At 38.7% G+C, this 19,971-nt stretch overlaps 1 protein-coding gene across 1 annotated transcript in view; it reads right to left on the bottom strand.

The window, feature by feature from the left end:
* Positions 1-216: 216 nt before the first annotated feature.
* Positions 217-19,971, bottom strand: part of Pros1 (protein S) — a 70,433-nt gene continuing 50,678 nt past the window's right edge. Inside the window, exons 10-15 of the mRNA XM_042259472.2 lie at positions 18,676-18,865; positions 14,426-14,593; positions 12,819-12,987; positions 7,155-7,303; positions 5,259-5,484; positions 217-1,498 (exon numbers count right to left, since the gene is read on the bottom strand). Of these exons, the coding sequence (XP_042115406.1) occupies positions 1,338-1,498; positions 5,259-5,484; positions 7,155-7,303; positions 12,819-12,987; positions 14,426-14,593; positions 18,676-18,865 (1,063 nt within the window). The 3' untranslated portion in view covers positions 217-1,337. The remainder of the gene's footprint in view (positions 1,499-5,258; positions 5,485-7,154; positions 7,304-12,818; positions 12,988-14,425; positions 14,594-18,675; positions 18,866-19,971) is intronic.

Here is a 19,971-nt window from a genome sequence, read left to right as displayed (position 1 = left end):
TTTGATTTTATTAATAAGAACTTTTAAGATTCATGCTACATGTTAGTCTTGCTCTTCTTCCCTTTCTGAGCTCTACCTTCCAACCAAGATAACCACCCACCAAATATTTCAGACCTGTCAGTCTTTCAACTGGAATTCCACTATGCTACGTGAAGACTTAGATGTACATTACGTAATTTTATGCTGTGAATTGTTCAAATAAAGACATTATCCATATACTTTAAAAATACATGTCATTTTATTATTTTTCATGTGGTGTAAAATATCTACAGTAAAATAAAATTTAATTCCTCAGACAGCAACAAAATGTCTGATACACACCTGAAATGATTGATTCAGGAACAACAAAACAGCCTGCCAGTTTGCAATGCACTACCAGCAAATACTTGACAAACTCACCTCCGTACTTCTTCCATTACAAAGATAGAGCATAACCATTCCCAGCATCCCTCTTATCATTATCCATTTGTTAAAACAGCTACTCTACTTTTCATCCCATTTGAACGTCAACATCACATTCAAGCCATCTACAGTGATTAAAAGCCAGAGTGAAGGACAACTATGGATTTCTCCATGTGTCTACTCTCTTTCCCACCACTAAGGGCTGCTGCCTTTCGGATTCAGAGCTCATGTGGCCTATGCAGCCAGGTTTGAGAAATGTGTCCACCCAATGTCACACCCCTTACAGCTTAACCTGATGTTTCTGATAGAAGTCAGTGCCTTAGAGGCAACATTCAAATGCTGCTCCCGTGAAAATCTACCCTTGCTCTCTAATCCAAAGAAGGTGTCAGGCTCAAGTGTAAAGCTGGGTAAAAGGAAGATGAAGCCTGAGCTAGCTGCTCCCCACTCCAAGGAAGTACTTTGGAATAAAGCTGTGAGACTTTCCACTCAACTCACATTCAGAATGCTATCAGCTCTGCGGCTTTCACAGTGGTGGGGTAGGGTGCAACAGCAAAAATACAGTGTCTATCTGCAGCTATTAACATGTAGTCACACAAGCTTTTGTTTGGGTTTAACCGCCTTGCTTTCTGAGAAAAATAGGTATTTCAATACTAGTTCAATGATGGTGAAATCTTACTTTCAAAATAACAAACTAAAGCAGTGTCATTGATAGCAAATAAATTGAAATTGAAATTATCATGTGTTTTCATTATTTCATTTCTAGACTGCAATGGTAGCCAAACTTTTTAAAAATGTGATTTATATAACAAAAATCTGAAGGACAAAGTACCACATAGTTTCAAGCATTGCACATCCCAGGTAACACCTGCCAGCTGGTGATAGAGACGTGAGCATCATTACAAGGAAAGGGAGATTATAAGCAAGGAAAAGAGACTTTAGACGTTATTCTGGCTTTTCCTAACCGATGGACACGAGTGAGCTCTAATGTCATTATGTTTAGAGATGGCTTCATCCAGATCCAACTGCACACCGTTGATGTGTACTTCCATACATCCGCTGTAAAAGGCATTCACTGGGGTGGCACTGAAGGGAATCTCTGTCAAAACAGGGTCTCAAGATTAGTCTAGTGCTCCAGCATCTTATTTGTTTACAATTAGAAGAATTACCCAAACTTCACAATTCCAAACAAATTCCAATCCTACTGGAAGAAGGACTAATGTGGATCTATTCAGCAAATACATGTTAGGCTGGGCTCAGAGCTGAGCATAATCATGAGTTCTTCTGATTTCATAAAGACAATCATTTTCAACCACACTGAAGGAACATGTGCATACACAAAGAAGGAAACAGAGCACATGCTTATGCTATTTCACATTTACTAATAAAATAATATGCATCGGTTTCTCTTTAAATGTGAGCAACATTTTCAGTGCCATTGGGTTGTCTCTTCAACTCTAAACTGTGGCGTCTTAGACATCCTTTTTAAATGTCATGGCAAACATAACTTCTTATAATTCCTGGAACAAAAACAGATTTTTATATTTCCCAAGAAATAGTTTCTGGCTGAGCATCAAAGCAAGTCATAATAAAGGACTGACTTTTATGTGATAATACTGTCCTACAAAATAACATTTGGAACTGGTCCTTGGTGAGTCGTGTAAGGTCGTTAGTGCCGCTGGGCTTTACTGCACTTTCACTCTCATTACCAAGTCTCATCCTCAAGGCTCATGCAGCATCTTTGGTTTCCTAAGAGCTGGAGTCCAAGACACCCACCTCCTTCCTCTCCTTTGGCATTTCTCCTTCATGGATTTGAATTCACAGTGGACATTCACTATCTCTTGTACTTCCTTCTCAAAATGCTTTATGCCAAAAATTGATGCTTCAAAAGTCCTACCTTCAGGTCTACAACACGATGATAGAATCCCTATGTTTGAGCTGAATGTATCTTTTAGGAATCCTCTTCAAGTCTGGCTGATGTCACTGATTATGGATTATTTTAACCACAATGACATCACTGACTATGACACTAATTTACCCCCAGAATACATATAATAACTATGTATTAATTATAAACAGAAATTAGTTTTTAAAAAAAAACTCAAGACTCAATTTCCTCTTAATTTCATTAAGGAATCAAGGAATTTAAACATGATTAATTTGTATATAAATGATTTGCTCAATTAGTAGTTATGCTCTTAAATATCTCAATTTTAGTCTCCTCTCATTTTTTTCTCTAAAGTCAACTACACTTAGTGTTATTGCAAATTTTGTAGTTTTATGTCTTTCAAATGAATTCATTGTTTCATTTCCTGAAATTGCATTCAACTAATTTGTGAGTAAGTCTCAATACAGGGTTCACTGATTTATCCAATTTAGCTGCAATCATGTTTCCTAATAACTAACCAAGCTGGTGACTTGCACTCTATGTACCTTTTTTGCCACTAACTTTTGGAACCCATTTCCTCCCATTCCCCAAAATACCAGAGAGTCGTTTTTTTTTGTGTACACTCTAAAAATGTGTCTCTGACTAAAGCACCTTCTGATTGGTTTAATAAAGACCTGAGTAGCCAATAGCTAGGCAAGAAGAAGTTAGGTGGGATTTTCAGGTAGAGAAAGGAAGAGAAGAAATCTAGGCATGCAGAAAACACTGAAGAGGTCAGACACAGAGTACAGAGTAGAGGTAGCCAAGTCACATGGCAAAACATAGATTAATAAAAGCAGGTCAATTTACATTGTAAGAGCTAATGAGATAAGTCTAAACTAATGACCAAGCTTTCATAATTAATAATAAGTCTCTGCGTTGTTATTTGAGGGCTGGTGGTCCCAACAAAAAAGTACTACTACAAAGAGACCTGTATGTAGGGCATTAAGACCTTGAGCATTTAAAGCAATAAAATAAAGGTTATTGTGAATCCAGAATTCTCCTCAGGAGAATAATCTATAAATAGGGCTGGAAAATGCTTCTAAATAACTTTGTGTCTCCTTTTTAACATTTAAAGTAAGGGGAGATGGGAAAGAGGATGGAAGGAGAGGAGGGAGGGGAAATTGCAGTCAGGATGTAAAACAAATAAATAAATTTAAAACAAGAAAAGAAAACTCAAAGCACAATAAATATAAATAAACTGGAATCTTATTCTAGATAAAGAAAATCTGAGTATTTTAAAATTTATCTTCGCCAAACATTGTTTGGCTTTTAAAAGATTTTTTAAAAATGCTGATGCCAATATCATAGGTACAATATTGTTACACATGGACCTGACTTTTCTCCAATTTTTCCCATTTTAAAAATGCAATCCTACTGTGGAATTATTAATGTCAGATGCCCAAGAGTTATTCTTTTGCCTACCTGTCCTTTAATCATGAAATTCTACTGGTACTATTTCTATATCTTTTTTTTATTTTTTATTTTTTTTTTGGTTTTTCGAGACAGGGTTTCTCTGCGTAGCTTTGTGCCTTTTCTATAGCTTAACTGGATTCACTCTATGCAATTATGCAATCACAGATGCTACCACCCTAGTCCAGCAGCTTCCTTATTGCCAAGTAAAGATAACAGTTTGCACATCACTATTCTGAACATTAAATAATGGATACATCTGAGGACCCTTGGATGGTGTTCAGACTGTTATACGTTGGTCAGTGTAATGTGCTTATTGACACTATTATTACTATGTCCTCAGGCAACTCCATGGGCTCCGAACTCATGGACTATAACCACACCCCCTCTCCTCTGCTCCCCGACCCCCTCTATTCGTTCATCCAGAATTACATTTTATAATTTTAATATTTACATGCCACTCCTTTGCCTTCAGCAGTGTAACGACACCCAGGTCTTTTACAACAAAACCCTACACTAGGTCTAAACTAGGTCTATAAGTTACCCATTTAGCCATTTTATAGACTCATCCTGCATGACCTCTTGGTTCAATATGCCTTAGCCATACTTCCATATCCTCCTGTGCTCACACACTGGGCAGTCTACCTATGGATGCTGCAGTACCCACTCCTACCACCTAAGTCTTTAAATATCAAATCTATGTTTTTAGTCTCTTGTTCAGAGAGATTCTTCCTGGCCCCACAACCAAGTCAGGTCCTTATTTTCATGCTCTAAACTTGGTTTGTAATTTTTCTTCATTGAATTCATGACAATTTTGATTATTTTGGTATCTCCTTAGTGACTTGTTTAATGTCTGCCTCCTCAAATAAAGTGTAAATGCCTGAACTGCAGAAGCCACTGCTTTCTGCTTATCTGGATATATGGGGTTTTATTGTTATTACTAATCTCTCATATAAAGCATCACAACAGCTCTCCTCCCTTACCCCTTCCAGCTGTCCCCACTTCCCCTCTCCCCAGATGTTCTTAATTGATGAATTAAATACAGAGTGAACAACTATTGGATAAATGATGAACGAACTGAATAAATATTGAGCTTACAATATTATGATGAGAATGAAATGAAATGACATATTCTTTCTGATATAGATCACCAAAAGCCGCACAAATCAACTAGCCTTACTTTACTGTTGAAAATACACACACCAATAAAATGCTTGTATAAACATCTGAAACAAGTGTAAAGGATATTGGAAATTTTGTCTTCTTTAAATGCTGTGTTACTAAAATTCTATATTTAAGATACTATCAATTTGTCCAGGCATGATAGTGCATGCAGCCAAGAGGCAGGGGTAAGTGGATCTTATAGCTCAAGGCCAGCCTGGTCTATAGACATAGTGAATTCCAGAACACCCAGGCCTATGTAAAGAGACTCTATCTCAATACAAACAAACAAACAAAACAAACCCAAAGACATTTGATTTAAAACATGTTTTTAGAACTGAAGAAAAAGGTAAAGAAATACCTGGAAGGCCACCTAGGTAAGTGGCCACGGTTCCTTTCATTGCTTTGTCCAAGACAGCAAGTTGCCCTTGGAGATCTTTAGAGTAGATGACACCTTTCCTAAGTGGGGTCCACAGTTCCAGGCCATTTCTGTTAACATTACATTTCAGTTGGGATTGCTGGTCAGAGCACAGAGTGACGGCGTCTATTCGAGCCACCACTGAATTTTCAACAAATACCATTATATCCTAAAGAGCAGAACAAAGACTTCATATAACCAAGCATGAGGGGCAGGAGTGTTAAAGCCACTGAAGCATGGCTTTGTGCTGAAATTCAAAAACTAAATGTCAACAAAGGAAAAAAACGATAGGGCCTCTACGCTCAAATGTAAATTGTTGACTAATTTTAGCAATGAATTTTCAAACATACAAACTTACAGACATACAAGTTTTACAAGCTCCGGGTGTAATTAAGATGTGAATGTATACCAACTTCTAAAGATTCAGTTAAATCAGGTGAATTGTATCACCAAATAAAAGAAACTTCCATGGTATGCCTCAGTAATACTTAAGTTTACAAGTCTTTCTAATTTCAAAAGTTACATATGGAAAAGGAAGGGTGCACTTTGTGTTGTGGAAAATTCAGAGACCTTTAGTAAGTAGCAAAGCTTGTCTGTGCCATCCAAGTAATCATATAGCCCAAGAACAGTGTGGGTAAAGAGGCCTGAGAAAGAGACCAGGCATTGTGAGCAATAAGGTAGCTGAAGAGTCTCCAAAAAGGAATGTTTTATTCTGCTGGAATTTTCAAAGCAATCAACTTGTTGAGGGTGACCTCTGCTGCTAACTTATAGATGGTAAAGAGGAAATATAAAAAGTAAGAGAAGATAAAACCCAAATGGAGAGAGATGTTGTGATGCTTGCCAGATAGTAAATGTAATCTAAAATTGCCTCTCAGGCTGAGATACGTATGGTGAGTGGAAAGTCTATACTTCCCAACTCTGGATTACTTGAGGGAATCTTTAACTTCATAAATATTCACATCTTTAATTCGGGCCAAGTCAGGCATGTTGGTGCATTCCTTTAATCCCAGCAATTGGGAGGCAGAAGCAAGTGGATTTCTGTGAGTTTGTGACCAGCCTGATCTACACAGTGAGTTCCAGGACAGCCAGGGCTACACAGGGAGATATGGAATTTGGGGGCAAGGAGGGGTGTTACTTAACAGAAACTCACTTCAAATTACACTCCAATTTGCAAGATGAATTCCACCTTTTTGTTTATAGCAAGGCAAACAAAAATTCCAATCCTGGCATAAACAAGCTATTGGCAAAACCTTGCTGGAATGCCAGTGCACGACCTGGGAGCAGGTATTAGCTCTTAGCACTATGAGAAACTGGAATAGCATTGATCTCCTGGTAAAGTTGGTGTTTCTTTTCTATTGAAGACTTTCCTGTTCTTCTTCATTCCAAATTGGAGTCAGCAGAAAGAAAGCAAGGTGGACAGTTTCAGTTTTCTCCTCTTTGGTTGATGTACTTGTGAGGTAAAAGATTAACGTTCAAGAAAGAACCAACAATTACAACTGTATACCAAAGAGCTGAGAGTGGATTGTTATGACACACCGTTTTGTATACAGAGAAGTTCCCATAATAAATACTTCCGATTCTGAATATGGGTCGATTTCTATGCACTCTGTGATGTCTCCAAGCAGCCTGCGTGTGAGTCTTATGTCCAAAGCAACCTATACGTGAATCTTATATCCATGCCAGCCTGTGCTTGAGTCGACTGAACCATAGCTCCAGATACAAAGGTTTCTCAGTATCCCACTGTATTATCCTTCCAGACCTTAGAAATCTGCCAACAAGTCAGGAAAAAGGAGACAAACCAAAGAGAGAGAGGTTCATCTACATTGGGAATAAGGTTACCTGAGAATTTTCCGAGCTGGAGCCCACCAAGGACAAGGCAAAGGGGACTGTGTCTCCAGAAACCAAGGCAAACATAACTCCAGTGCCAGTGGATGGACGAATATTCAAGGTCACATTCATTTGCCATCCCTCTGCATTGGTTACATTATCTATTTAAAATGATAAAGTGAGACACAAAGCAATCATAATTACACTAGAGAAAAATCGTAATCATCAATTATTACAATCTGATTAACAGTCAAAGACTTTGTGAAGCACTAAAGTCTTTAAGGTTTTTTCTCGATGATGCAGATCACTGAAGCAACACAGAACAGGGCTACTTTATTTTTTTAAATGCAAGTGGAGTCTCCACACTTCCATTCTTCCACAAGGAAAATTCTGTGCTGTAATATTAAGGAGCTCTTCAAAATTCCTGTTTCTCTTTAACCTATTCCTCTCATGCAAATTCACCAATGTTCAGACCTCAGAGTGTTCAGACTTGACAGTACACATTTAGAAGGAAGTTCAACAGATTCACTGTATTCTTCCTGATTAGAACATTGATATAGAAGCCATCAATCCCCTATCATTACTCATTCTACAGCAATGGGAAGGGGAAATTTGTTGTATATTCAGGGAGAGTTAGATAGTCTGGTAGCAGAGAAAAACTGTGAAGTCCACAGTTAATTTTTAAATTAGTCTGGGGACTCGTGCTCTGTGATAGTCTTGTTTGAATACTTCCCATCTTTTAAATAATTAAGCTAGTTATCTATCAAAGTGGACTGCAGGCAATAGGAGGTATGTGTCTCTATCGTCATGTTATTTTTCATAGCAGACGATAAATAATCACTGAGTTCCTATTTTCAAAGTAGTCATGCACCCATAATTATAGTCAGGTCAATGATGGAGACATATATGACAACGTTCTCCTAAGATGACATCTCCTAGTGACGTTATGGTTGGCTTACTTAATTTAAGTCTATTCTGTGATGTTCACCAAATGTTGAAATTGATACAGTGATAGTTAGCTTTAATCATCAACTTGACATAACCTAGAATTAACTGGGAGAATATTCTTAATGAGGGGTTGTCTACACTGAATTGGCCTACGGGCATGTCTGTGGAGGGTTGTCCTAATTAGTTAATTGATGCAGAGACCCGGCCCACTAAAGGTGGCAGCATTCCCTAGGCAGATTGTCCTAAGCTGTTTAAGAGTGGAAAAACTGAGCTAAGCATAAACAAGCAAACAAGTGAGCATGCATGCAATCTTTTCTTTCTGGTCTTGAATATGGATGTGACTAGCTATCTCAAGTTCCTGCCACTGTACAACCTGGCACTGTAAGTCCTCCTCTAAGTCGCTTTTGGAAATGCAACCAAAACAGACACATTTTTCAGAACATAGTCACCCACTAACGGTCACAAATTACTTAACCTCAAGTACTTTTAAAAACTAGTTTATGCCGGGCGGTGGTGGCGCACGCCTTTAATCCCAGCACTTGGGAGGCAGAGCCAGGCGGATCTCTGTGAGTTCGAGGCCAGCCTGGGCTACCAAGTGAGCTCCAGGAAAGGCGCAAAGCTACGCAGAGAAACCCTGTCTCGAAAAACCAAAAAAAAAAAAAAAAAAACTAGTTTATAATATAAATGAAGTGTTCTTCATTTATTATGAAGTAATATGTAACAAATTAGATATACCACCTGGAGTCTTTGAAAGGGTAAAAATGAATGAAGAAATGGTTTTTTTTAGGCTAGATGTTCTTCTATTTAGCTGCATATAATGAGACTATACTTCTCATTATAACTCTTATACAGAAAGAATATATGAAATTATTGTGAAATAAATTAAGCAAAGGATATTAAACTCATACTAAAATGAATATTAAAATGTGTGGAAGTTATGTTATAATATTAAATATTAATTATGAAGTAAGTCGTTTTTAAATTATCCACAAAATAAGAAAGTAATTTTTTTAAAGTACAATATAACTTATTTTAATTCCTTTTTTCTGGAAAATTTCCTTTAACAAATTGAGTTCTGGGAAGGGGCCCTCCAGGGATCACTGCTGTTTTGCTTTTTTACTGTAAAGCCAAAGAAGGACATGAGCTGGAAGCCAGAGCTCACGACAGTCCCCGGGTTACAATTATGACAGCTGCAAGCATGTCCTACTCATGCAGACAAGCCAGGGATGACACAGAGGAAGAGCTTACCTGCCCTTGGGGCATCAGTGAGGTCAAAGCACTATTCAACGTGGACTTGGAATATAGTTTGTCTGACAGGTACAAGGCTAATACCAAGAAGACTCAATTAAAATCATGATTAATATTAAAAGTAATTTGAGTTCTTATTGGAAAGACTCCTTCTGATGTTCATTTCCCTGTAAATAAGGAAGATATTGGAGGATGGGAAATTTGACCGCTAGTTGGAAGCCGGTGAGCTTTCCTTTATTGCCCTTCCTGCCTTGAACAAAAGGTCTGTCACTCAGTAGCCAGCCAGACTAGCCTTACGCCAGCACCAACCATTTAAAACACTCCATAGACACTTTAGGATAATTACACAACGAAAGTTAATTGCTCCGCTCTGGAAGGTCTAGCCTCTCAGCCAAGGCTGTTTGGCTATCACAGTCCTCACTGAACTCTAGACGACCCTGCCATGATTTCTGCTGAGACCAGAGCAGGGGCACTGACCCTGGTAGCCTAGCAGAGGATCTTCTTCTAAGGCCAGCACTAAAGAGACAACTCTGTGACGGGTGGGACGGCTCCTACTGTGGCTCTAAAAGCAGGCTATTGGGCTCACCGAACCACTTTCCCTGGTGCTTGAAACAGCAGGACTAACAAAAGGCGTCTCTGAAGTGTTCTCCTCTTGCCTACTTTAGCTGATGTGGGCTGAGCTGGAAATATGAATAAAGTCGCAGTACAAACACCATCAAGGCAGCCAGGTAGAGAGACGGGGTCATTACAATGGCAATAGGAACAGCAGAAGAGTTGCCAGCAGGCTTCGGTGGCAAAGCAGCAAGGAGACCAGCTGCTCGACAGCTGGAGAGGCAGCAGCTGAACTGGTAGAGAGTAGCCAGGGCAGGAACAGGCACTGGGAGGAGAGAGACAGTGGAGAACTGAGGATGAAGGTTAGAAAGCTGTAAAGAGCCAGAGAAGACGCCCTGCAGGCCACGATTACTGGAGGAGTTATAGAAGCTCTCAAGCGTTTAGGGCCAAGGTGTCTCAGATATCCCAGAGCCAGGATCTATAACATCAGCTGCTGCTGCTTCGTGTTGTGGAATTTCAGCTTCCTGGACTGTGATTACAGAACTACGGGTCCCAATTCTTAAAGGCTACAAAAGAGCTGGAACACTAAAGGGTGCTACCTTCTGCTGCTCCTTTTACTCCTATCAAATGCTAAAGAATGTAAAGCTGCCAAGGATCAGGACTTGAGGCACTTTTCATTGCCCACCCTTGATTTCTATGCAGGCAGAGCAAAGACCTCTGCTAGTAGATGGCTAACAGGGTCAGCATCGTGAGCACCTGCCTTATCCTCATTTAAAGTTGATCAAAGATCTGCCCACCATGGAGAATGAACATTGGCCAGTCAGGCCCAGACATTCTATATAAGTTTGAATTCCTAATTTGCACAAAAGGACCTGAACAGGAACAACAGACAAGAATCTTTTTAATATCAATACACCTACCTATTCCTTTGTTCCAAGGGCTGCTGCCTGGCTCACTGATAGTCATAACTGCATCTCCCATCTAGCCCAAGGAGATACCCTGATGAAAAAGCAGTGCCTGTACCCCTCAGATCCAGACTTCTGGCTACTGTTGCTGCACCCGAGAACCTGCTTAGGCAACACGTCATCACTACTGATCTATGGGAAGGTGTTCAATTTAAGTAGAAACTAGGAAAATTATATTTAAAACTATAACATTTCAGTTGGATCTATCAGATTAAAATACTATCTTGAGCATGAACTTTCTGCTTTTAGTAAGAGTAGCAATTAATAATCTTTAGAAGAGAATGTAATCAGTCCTATACTAAATATATATCTGCAGGATCTTTGATGGAGGAAATCTAATTCTGAAATTCTCTCATACACACACTTAACTATACAAAAGTGCAGGATGGACACTCAGGGATATTCACAGCAGGTTATTTGTAAAGGTGCACTCAGACTTCACTGTGAACCCAATCTGATAAGAATTTCTTGTAGCTAGAGTTTTCCTGCCTGGCCCACAGTCAGGACAAATCTCTCTCACCTGCCAGTCCCACAGCCACTCAGACCCAACCAAGTAAACACAGAGACTTATATTGTTTACAAACTGTATGGCCGTGGCAGGCTTCTTGCTAACTGTTTTTATATCTTAAATTAATCTATTTCCATGAATCTATACCTTGCCACGTGGCTCGTGGCTTACCGACATCTTAAAATACTGCTTGTCATGGTGGCGGCTGGCAGTGACTCCTTCTGCCTTCCTGTTCTTTCTTTTCTCTTCTCTGTTAGTCCCACCTATACTTCTTGCCTAGCCACGGGCCAATCAGTGTTTTATTTATTGACCAATCAGAGCAAAACATTTGCCATACAGAACATCCCACAGCAATTTCTACACACACACACACACACACACACACACACACACACACACACACACACACAAACTAATAAAAACAAACAAACAAACAAATAAAAAAGAACCTAAACTTCTAGTAAATGAGCCTCTAATCAAACAGAAACTTGAATTGGACTGGCACATTTTCCAAAGGTATTAAAAAGTAGTCCGTGAAGCTAGGTAACATATTTTAACAAGCAATTTATTTGGCTCAAGGTAGAAGGTAGAAATCTAAATAGCATGATGGCAACTCTTGTGAGGCTTAGGGTAAATGGTAGGCCCAGTACAGAGGAAATGATCTCAGGAGGGGACATGAATTCAGGGAACAAGGTTCTTCACAAAAGGTCTCCTCTTTATAAAACCCATCCCTCAAGTACTAACTCAATAATGTCTCAAATCCTCACTAAATTGAGCAATCTCCCCCCATATACATGTCAATAAGGACTTAACCAAGGGAAAGTGTGCTCATTTCCAGACACAAGTAGTTAGTATTCATTTCAGTCTCTACTACTACTTGTAAAATACCCACCTCTAAACCAAGCATTACAGAACATACTAAGAAACCTGAGAGAACAACATACAATAAAGAAACAATGTGACCAAGATCACATGAACACATGCTGCAACATAAAATTAGTTTATAACAAGTATGCTGCAGGCTTGGTATGAGCTATACAGCATACATAGGCATTATATATTTTGGAAATGCATAGGCAACCTCAGGAGAGACAGAAATTTTAACACAGATCAACAGAAATGAATGATAGAAATCAAAACCAATGCCTTCTATGCGTTGATTGGTGTACTCAAACAGACTGTAAAAGCAGTGAACTTTAAAACTGATCAAGGAATCTACACCCAGTGAATATGCCATATGCCGGTAAACTTTAATAATAATAAGCAGATTTACCAGTCTATACATGTTTTCCTAAAGTACCTAAAATTTTTATAAATATTTAACCATACAAATAAGACAATGCCTGTCATAACAGTTACTCACTCGGTGATGCTAACAGAATAAATCATTGCAGTTTGTCAGTGGATGCATTTAAGGATTAATGAGAAAAGAGAAACATAACAGGAATCACTTACTGTAATCGACGCTGAACTGAGCAATTCCAGAACCAGGGTAGTAGGAGCCCTTCTCTACTGTGAGGAAGCAATGCTTATTTTGTTTGCCTTGAATAATTTCCTTTGCACCTAAAGCTCCTTGTTTCATCAAATTCCAGCCTCGTATACACCCATCCAGACGAGGATTAATCTAGCACAATAAGATATAAATCAAGGAGTACATTTTAGACTTATGTAGGAAAGATAAATAGCGTCAATTGATTCCCAGTGTAGGTTACATTTGGATGGAAAACCTTTCATTGATAGCTTATTAAAATACTTTCAATTAGATCTATTTTTTTTCTTTCTGATAGATAATACTTTTCAGTAAACTGAGACTATATCATTGAAGGCCTCCAGTGGGGTCCTGATGATATCTACTTCCTGAGGTTCCACCTGCTTCTCCCATATCATCCAGATTCAGAGGTAAATCCTCTGTCTGCTTCTCAGGTGGCCCCAGGCTCTAAGCTGTTATCATTCCTGGTGTGCATTTACAATATAGGTTTATCTGCCAATGCAGATGCTACCTCTTCAAGAACAAGAGGCTTGCATTTTTTAGGCCTCACCACAGCATCCAGTCGGCTTCAAGAGGCATGGTAGCTATTTTATAAATGATTGATTCTTCTTGAATAATTTACTTTCCCATTACCGTAATTCATCAATTTCAAAAATTTGGAATATTCATTTTGGCATGGATTAACTAATCCAAATTATTATCACATAGAAATCTATTAAAAGTTAAAATAACTGAGCAGTGATAAGAGAAAGGTAGATAGATATGAAGTAGTTAATATTTAAGTTAGATCAGCAATTAAATCAACCAGATCATCTGGCAGGGTCATGAATTCAGGTGACTTTATTCCTTCCTTCCTTTCTTTCTTTCTTTTTTTTTTTTGTTTTTTGCTTTTTGTTTTGTTTTGTTTTGTTTTGTTTTTCAAGACACGGTTTCTCTGTACAGCCCTGGCCTTTCTGGAACTTGCCATGTAGACCAGGCTGGCCTCAAATTCAAAGACCCACCTGCCTCTACCTCTGAGTGCTGGTTAAATGACGTTTTGTAAACTCTTCAAAGACAGTAATTGATTTCTTCAACTCTATTCAGTGGTTATTTGATAAGCATTGTACTCAGAATATTGTATTCATCTGTTGTAACTAACAATTCTGATAATCTGCTCCATCCACCATCTTTGTTACCCTTCACCTCCAAATTTATGTCTTAAAATAAAGCTTTGGAAGATTTTGGCTTCTACAAAATACATATGATTTTGGGATTAGTTGTGTGTTTTTGCACACTTAATGGCTGAGTGTGGAACATTACAATGCAAACACTGAGCTAACAAATTGAGAATTTAACAAACCCACTGCTAAATGAATAAGGCTGTAATCGAAACGGACACAAAACCACAACAGTCATTTTCTCATTTCCTACTATAATCTCAGTGGTCTAAAGTTCCTTTCCCAAGTCCAATACAAATGATCACAGCTGGCATGTCTAGCAAATCACTTCTCTGGAGTATCATGAAAACACATCTTTAAGCCTGTGACAGAAACAGGAATTCACTCAAGATGAACAGCACAAGCTGCGTCATTACCGGTTTAATGAGGGCACTTTCCACTTTCCGGGGTAATCCTGCAAAGTATATTTTGGTATCCAGAAATCCATCTGTAGGTTTAAAAAGGCTCCCAAATTTATTTATATTCATCACAGCTTCTTTAGCTATTTTAATGCTAACACTGTCATCTAGTTCTTCCACAGACACCTACAATTAAAAACACGGGGCAAACATCACTGCATGGCTACTTAAGATACTTGATTGAAAAATCATATTATCCCATTAAGTAATTTTCTATAGCAATCAATATAATAAAAACTTTAATTACTGATAAAAGTTTAAGGTGATAGAACTTGATCTCAACAGTACATCTTATTTTAAAGTTTAAAAACACGAACATTTTAACATTCATTTATAATCTATACTTTTGATCCCTTTATGCCTGTCTTAGTTAGGATTTTTATTGCTGTAAAGAGACACCGTGACCATGGCAGCTCTTATAAAGAAAAATATTCAACTGAGGTGGTGGCTTACAGTTCAGAGGTTTAGTCCATTGTCATCGTGGTAGGGAGCACGATGGCATTCAGACAGACATGGTGCTTGCTACATTTTGATCAGAAGGCAACAGGAAGTGGACTGTATGTCACACTGAGCGAAGCTTTAGCAAAAGAGACTTCAAAGCCTGCCCCCACAGTACCACACTTCCTGCAACAAGGCCACACACCTCCTAATAGCATGCCATTCCCTTTGCGGGCCATTTTCTGTCAGACCACAATGCCATAAAGTAAAGTTTCAAAAAGAAAGTTGAGCTTTTTTACTTGAAGAAAATTTTAAGCACTCTTATTTTTTTCAATCAATGCATTAGTAAGTTTATAATATTAGTTACAAAAAAATCAGCAATGCCTAACATTCTGTGCAGCATATATAAATTGTATTTTTTCAAAATCTGAAATTAGTTCTTAAAAACTGAATGCTCAAAATTAAGAATTTTGAAAGTAATTTTGGTTTTAAAAAATGGTTCGAAATGACAGTAAGCATGAATGAAAAGACATCCGACACAATCAGAAGATGGTTGCTACAATTGCCTCCCATAAGACTGCCACACTCCTGCTGCAAAGGCTTACTAATCAATACCAGAAAGCAAACAACAGCATGTAAACACAGTAAAATGTACACGTATTCCCATTCTCTTTGACCAGTATCGATTGCTTGGGAACAAATTACAAGTCACTTGAATCCTTTAGCTGTCATGCTTCTCTGATCTGAGCAACATTTGATTTTTTTGAAGTGTGTAAACTGCTTCTATATGTTCAAGATGCAATTCTGCATTTCTGTGTTTTAAAAACACTTTGGCCATAATTCAAGACACATTGTTCTAATTCATGTACCTGCACATGAGACCACTCTAAGCAAAAATTTACCTGCATAAGCCTGGCTCACTTGTAACTCTGGTTATACACTGCTTGTATCTGTGGATTCACGTTACTAAAGTGAATACCAATTAAAAAAATCATTAGTATAAGTTTGCACTAAGACTTACCTTTAAAAAAAATGTCCCAAGAATGTGTTCACTTTTCCACACCCCATTACGAGCTCTCCAACCAAGCTAGAGTCAACCCTGCTCTGGGTTACTGCAATGGTCTCTCAACCCCTGCCCTACTCTATATCAAACCGTTTCCAAAATGCCATCAGATTTTGATTAGAACTATTCTTTAAAATGTAAATTACATTGTCACTTCCCAAAACTATCCAGGGACTTCCCACATAGCATAAAATCCAAGTCTTCACTGTGGTCCCCAAAGACCTTTATCTAGACCTCAGAGCTGACTTCATTTTTAATTATTCCCATTCCATTGCATCTACACTCATCTCTGTGCTGATTGTCAAACACACCAAACACATCCTCCCAGTGAGACTTGGAACTTGCTGTTCACACACACTGCACAGAATCACTTTATAATGATACACCCCTCCCACACACATTTTTCATGAGCTGGTCTCTCAAGCCTCTACTCAGATGTAGTCTTGTCTGGCTCCCCTCTTCAACTCCACACGCTCACTGACTGTATGCACAATCCATGCCACGCCTTGCCTCGCTTTCCTAGCATCAGTGAGCACCTGACATAATTTATCTGCCGCTTGCCACTCAGTGTTAGAATGCAAGTTTCACATGACCAATGACTGCTTCATTCATCATTGTAGCCTTACCTGGTAGAATAAAGATTAGCAAGTGTAGGGCTCAATAAATATCTGTTGAATGAGTTACAATGCCCGTACCAGGATCATACAAAATAAGTGACAAAATCACTTGGGTTTGTTTTGTTTTGTTTTTGTTTGTTTGTTTGTGTTTTGAGACAAGGTTTCTCTGTGTAGCTTTAGCACCTTTCCTAGAACTCACTCTGTAGCCCAGGCTAGCCTTGAACTCACAGAGATCCGCCTACCTCTGCCTCCCAAGTGCTGGGATTAAAGGCATGCTCCACCACTGCTGGTGACAAACTTTTAAAGTAGCATGATTTCCTTGACTTTGGGCCATGATTGTTTAATCACTGCATGACCTACGTAGTTCTTACGAATTTTAAAACAATTCTGGATCATGTGTTTGATATTTAATTTCTTCTCATTTGAAATTATATTTTGAAAATTTAAAATAATTTAAAATTAAGGAATCAGTTGCTATAAAAAATGTTCAGTTTATAGACTAATTTAAATGAACACTTTTCAATTAAAATGACAAAAAAGCATGAGGACCTGAGTTTGTATCCCTGACACACAGCCATTTACGATGACGTATACCAGTAATCCCACTGTGGGAGACACAGACAGAAGCCGGGAATTTGCTGACGAGTTAGTCTTGCCAAACCAGTGAGCTCCAGGTGAGAGACCCCATCTCAAAACATAAGGTGGAAAGCATGAGGAAGGCACCAAGCCTCAGAACAAGCACGTGCACACAGGGGTGCTTAATACTCATGCACATTATATAAATCTTATAAAGGGCGATTTAAATTAGAACATGAACATGTCACTAAATACTAGTTTAACAATGATCACAAATACTGAATATGAACATGGAACTAAAGCTGCCTCCGCTTATCTTATTCTCCTGCCTCAAAGAGCCCCACATTCTAAGGTGCAGACTCTTGATATTTTTTTTTCTTTTTCTTTTTCTTTTTCTTTCCAAGGCAGGATTCCTCTGTGTAGCTTTGTGCCTTTCCTGGAACTCACTTTGTAGCCCAGGCTGGCCTCGAACTCACAGAGATCCTCCTGGCTCTGCCTCCTGAGTGCTGGGATTAAAGGTGTGCATCACCACCTCCCCGCAGGTGCAGACTCTTGAAATAGCTGCGGCATGCTGTTAGAACCAAGGGCTCTCCCACACTTCTCCCCACTATCACCAAGGGGTAATCTTTTTTTCAAGAAAAGTTTCAGTTTTAACTGAACTGATTAAAAAGATAACCATAATTAATAATAGAAAATAAATTTATACTATTACATGAAAATGTTAAAGTACTCTGGCTGCTGAATGCTAAGTGTATGCTATTTATTTGTTCAGAACTGGCTACTTATCTATATACTTACATTTAAAATAGAATTAACTTTTTGCTGTTGTTACGGTATGCATTTCTCTAATTAAAAAAAAATACTTTCTGGGCAGTGGTGGCACATACCTTTAATGCCAGCACTCGGGAGGCAGAGGCAGTCAGATCTCTGGCTACACAGTAGAACCCCATCTCGGGGGAAAAAGAAAACGAAAGAAGGAAAGAAGAAAAGAAGGAAGGAAGGAAGGAAGGAAGGAAGGAAGGAAGGAAGGAAGGAAGGAAGGAAGGAAGGAAAAGAGAGAGAGAAAGAAAGAAAGGAAGGAAGGAAGGAAAGAAGGAAGGAAGGAAGGAAGGAAGGAAGAAAGAAAGAAAGAAAGAAAGAAAGAAAGAAAGAAAGAAAGAAAGAAAGAAAGAAAGAAAGAAAGAAAGAAAGAAAGAAAAAACTCATTACAACTAAGGGTGATTTTCTTTGATAAGGGAAATCTTCTCATTAACTTATGCCTGCTAATGAATCCTGACCTGTCAGGGAGATCCAATACTCACTTAAAAAACAGCTACTAAAAAGAGTGAAAATTCGAAAACGGAGCAGTTCAAAAGTAACTAGAATAATTGTTCAAGTTGCTCCCAGGACTAACAATGTGTAGAATGCACTTCATGTGACATTGGGAAACCTAACATAATTTGGTTTGACAATCAGATTATAATTTTACAGAAAGTACATCAAAGTAAAAGATAATTCTGAAATTCCAAACATACCATATTCCATATACCATTGTTAATAGCATTGCCTCCAGTTGTGATTTGGGTTGAAAACTCATTCTTAAACTGGACTTCAATCTTCCCATCACGAAGTGCAATCAGGAGCCAATTTGAGTGATCAAGAGATTCTGCATACAATATGATGCCTTCTGAATCATAGGTCCGAAAATCAAATTCAGCTGAAAATCTAAACAAAGAGACATTCTTCTTGTGAGGAACTCGGAAGGTTCACTGTATCCCCCAACACACACACTTGTCCCAGCAAACAGTACTATACTGAAAGAGAAAAAAATTCCTGAGATTTAAAAAGAAGACTTTTAAAAACAGATTCAAGAGCGCAGCATTAAATTGTTCACCAATTGTCGATACTTCCATATGTATTTCAAAATCTGGCTATTATAATCTCTTGATTATTCTTGGAGTCTTTTTTTCTCAATGAATCAATACTTGGGTGATTTTTTTTTTCATTTATGGTAGTGTTTTGAAGGCAAAACACTAAAATTAATGCACGTGTACAGGTATTGGGTTTCCTGGAACCTTTTATATACTCTAAATGTAAGAGTAAGGTGTGTGTGTGTATGTGTGTGTGTGTGTTTGCTGAATCCATGAGTGATTAGTAAAAGATGTTACAATGGCATACTTGATTTATCTAGAACAGGCATATGCTCCCTCTGATTTCACATAAGCCAGGAAAGGATCACTTACAGGGCTCCACAAGGTTAACTTTTGGATGATTAAAATTATAAGTAAACTTTCATGTAATCATTAAAAAAGAAGCAGCATGGCTCTGCCTTACCTAAGGACAGGATTGGGAGCCATAAGATCTGACCAGAAATTGTGACCATGCCGCACCACGGCAGCTGCCATGAATATTTCACATAACACGCCAAGTCCGTGTGAGACATGATTGGAGTGGTGTGTGCCTTTGGTCGAAAGAACTATGCTCCTGTGTCACTCAAGAGCTCCGTAGACAAAAATGTCCTGAATTCATCAGGAAGAGGGTAGGAACACACAGTAGTGCCAAAACGAAGCTAGAGGAGCTGAGTAAGGGCTTGCCACTGTAAGGAAAATGGCGGCCAGGAAGGTTGGAGACCCCTCCTTTCAAGTGCATTAAAAAGTTTTACAGAAAAGGCGCCGGGCGGTGGTGGTGCACGCCTTTAATCCCAGCACTCGGGAGGCAGAGCCAGGCGGATCTCTGTGAGTTCGAGGCCAGCCTGGGCTACCAAGTGAGTCCCAGGAAAGGCGCAAAGCTACACAGAGAAACCCTGTCTCGAAAAATCAAAAAAAATAGTT

The sequence above is a fragment of the Peromyscus maniculatus genome, chromosome 12, assembly GCF_049852395.1.
Source record: "Peromyscus maniculatus bairdii isolate BWxNUB_F1_BW_parent chromosome 12, HU_Pman_BW_mat_3.1, whole genome shotgun sequence".
NCBI lineage: Eukaryota > Metazoa > Chordata > Mammalia > Rodentia > Cricetidae > Peromyscus > Peromyscus maniculatus.
Note: the sequence above shows the minus strand (reverse complement) of the source record. Positions and strands in the feature narration are given on the sequence as shown.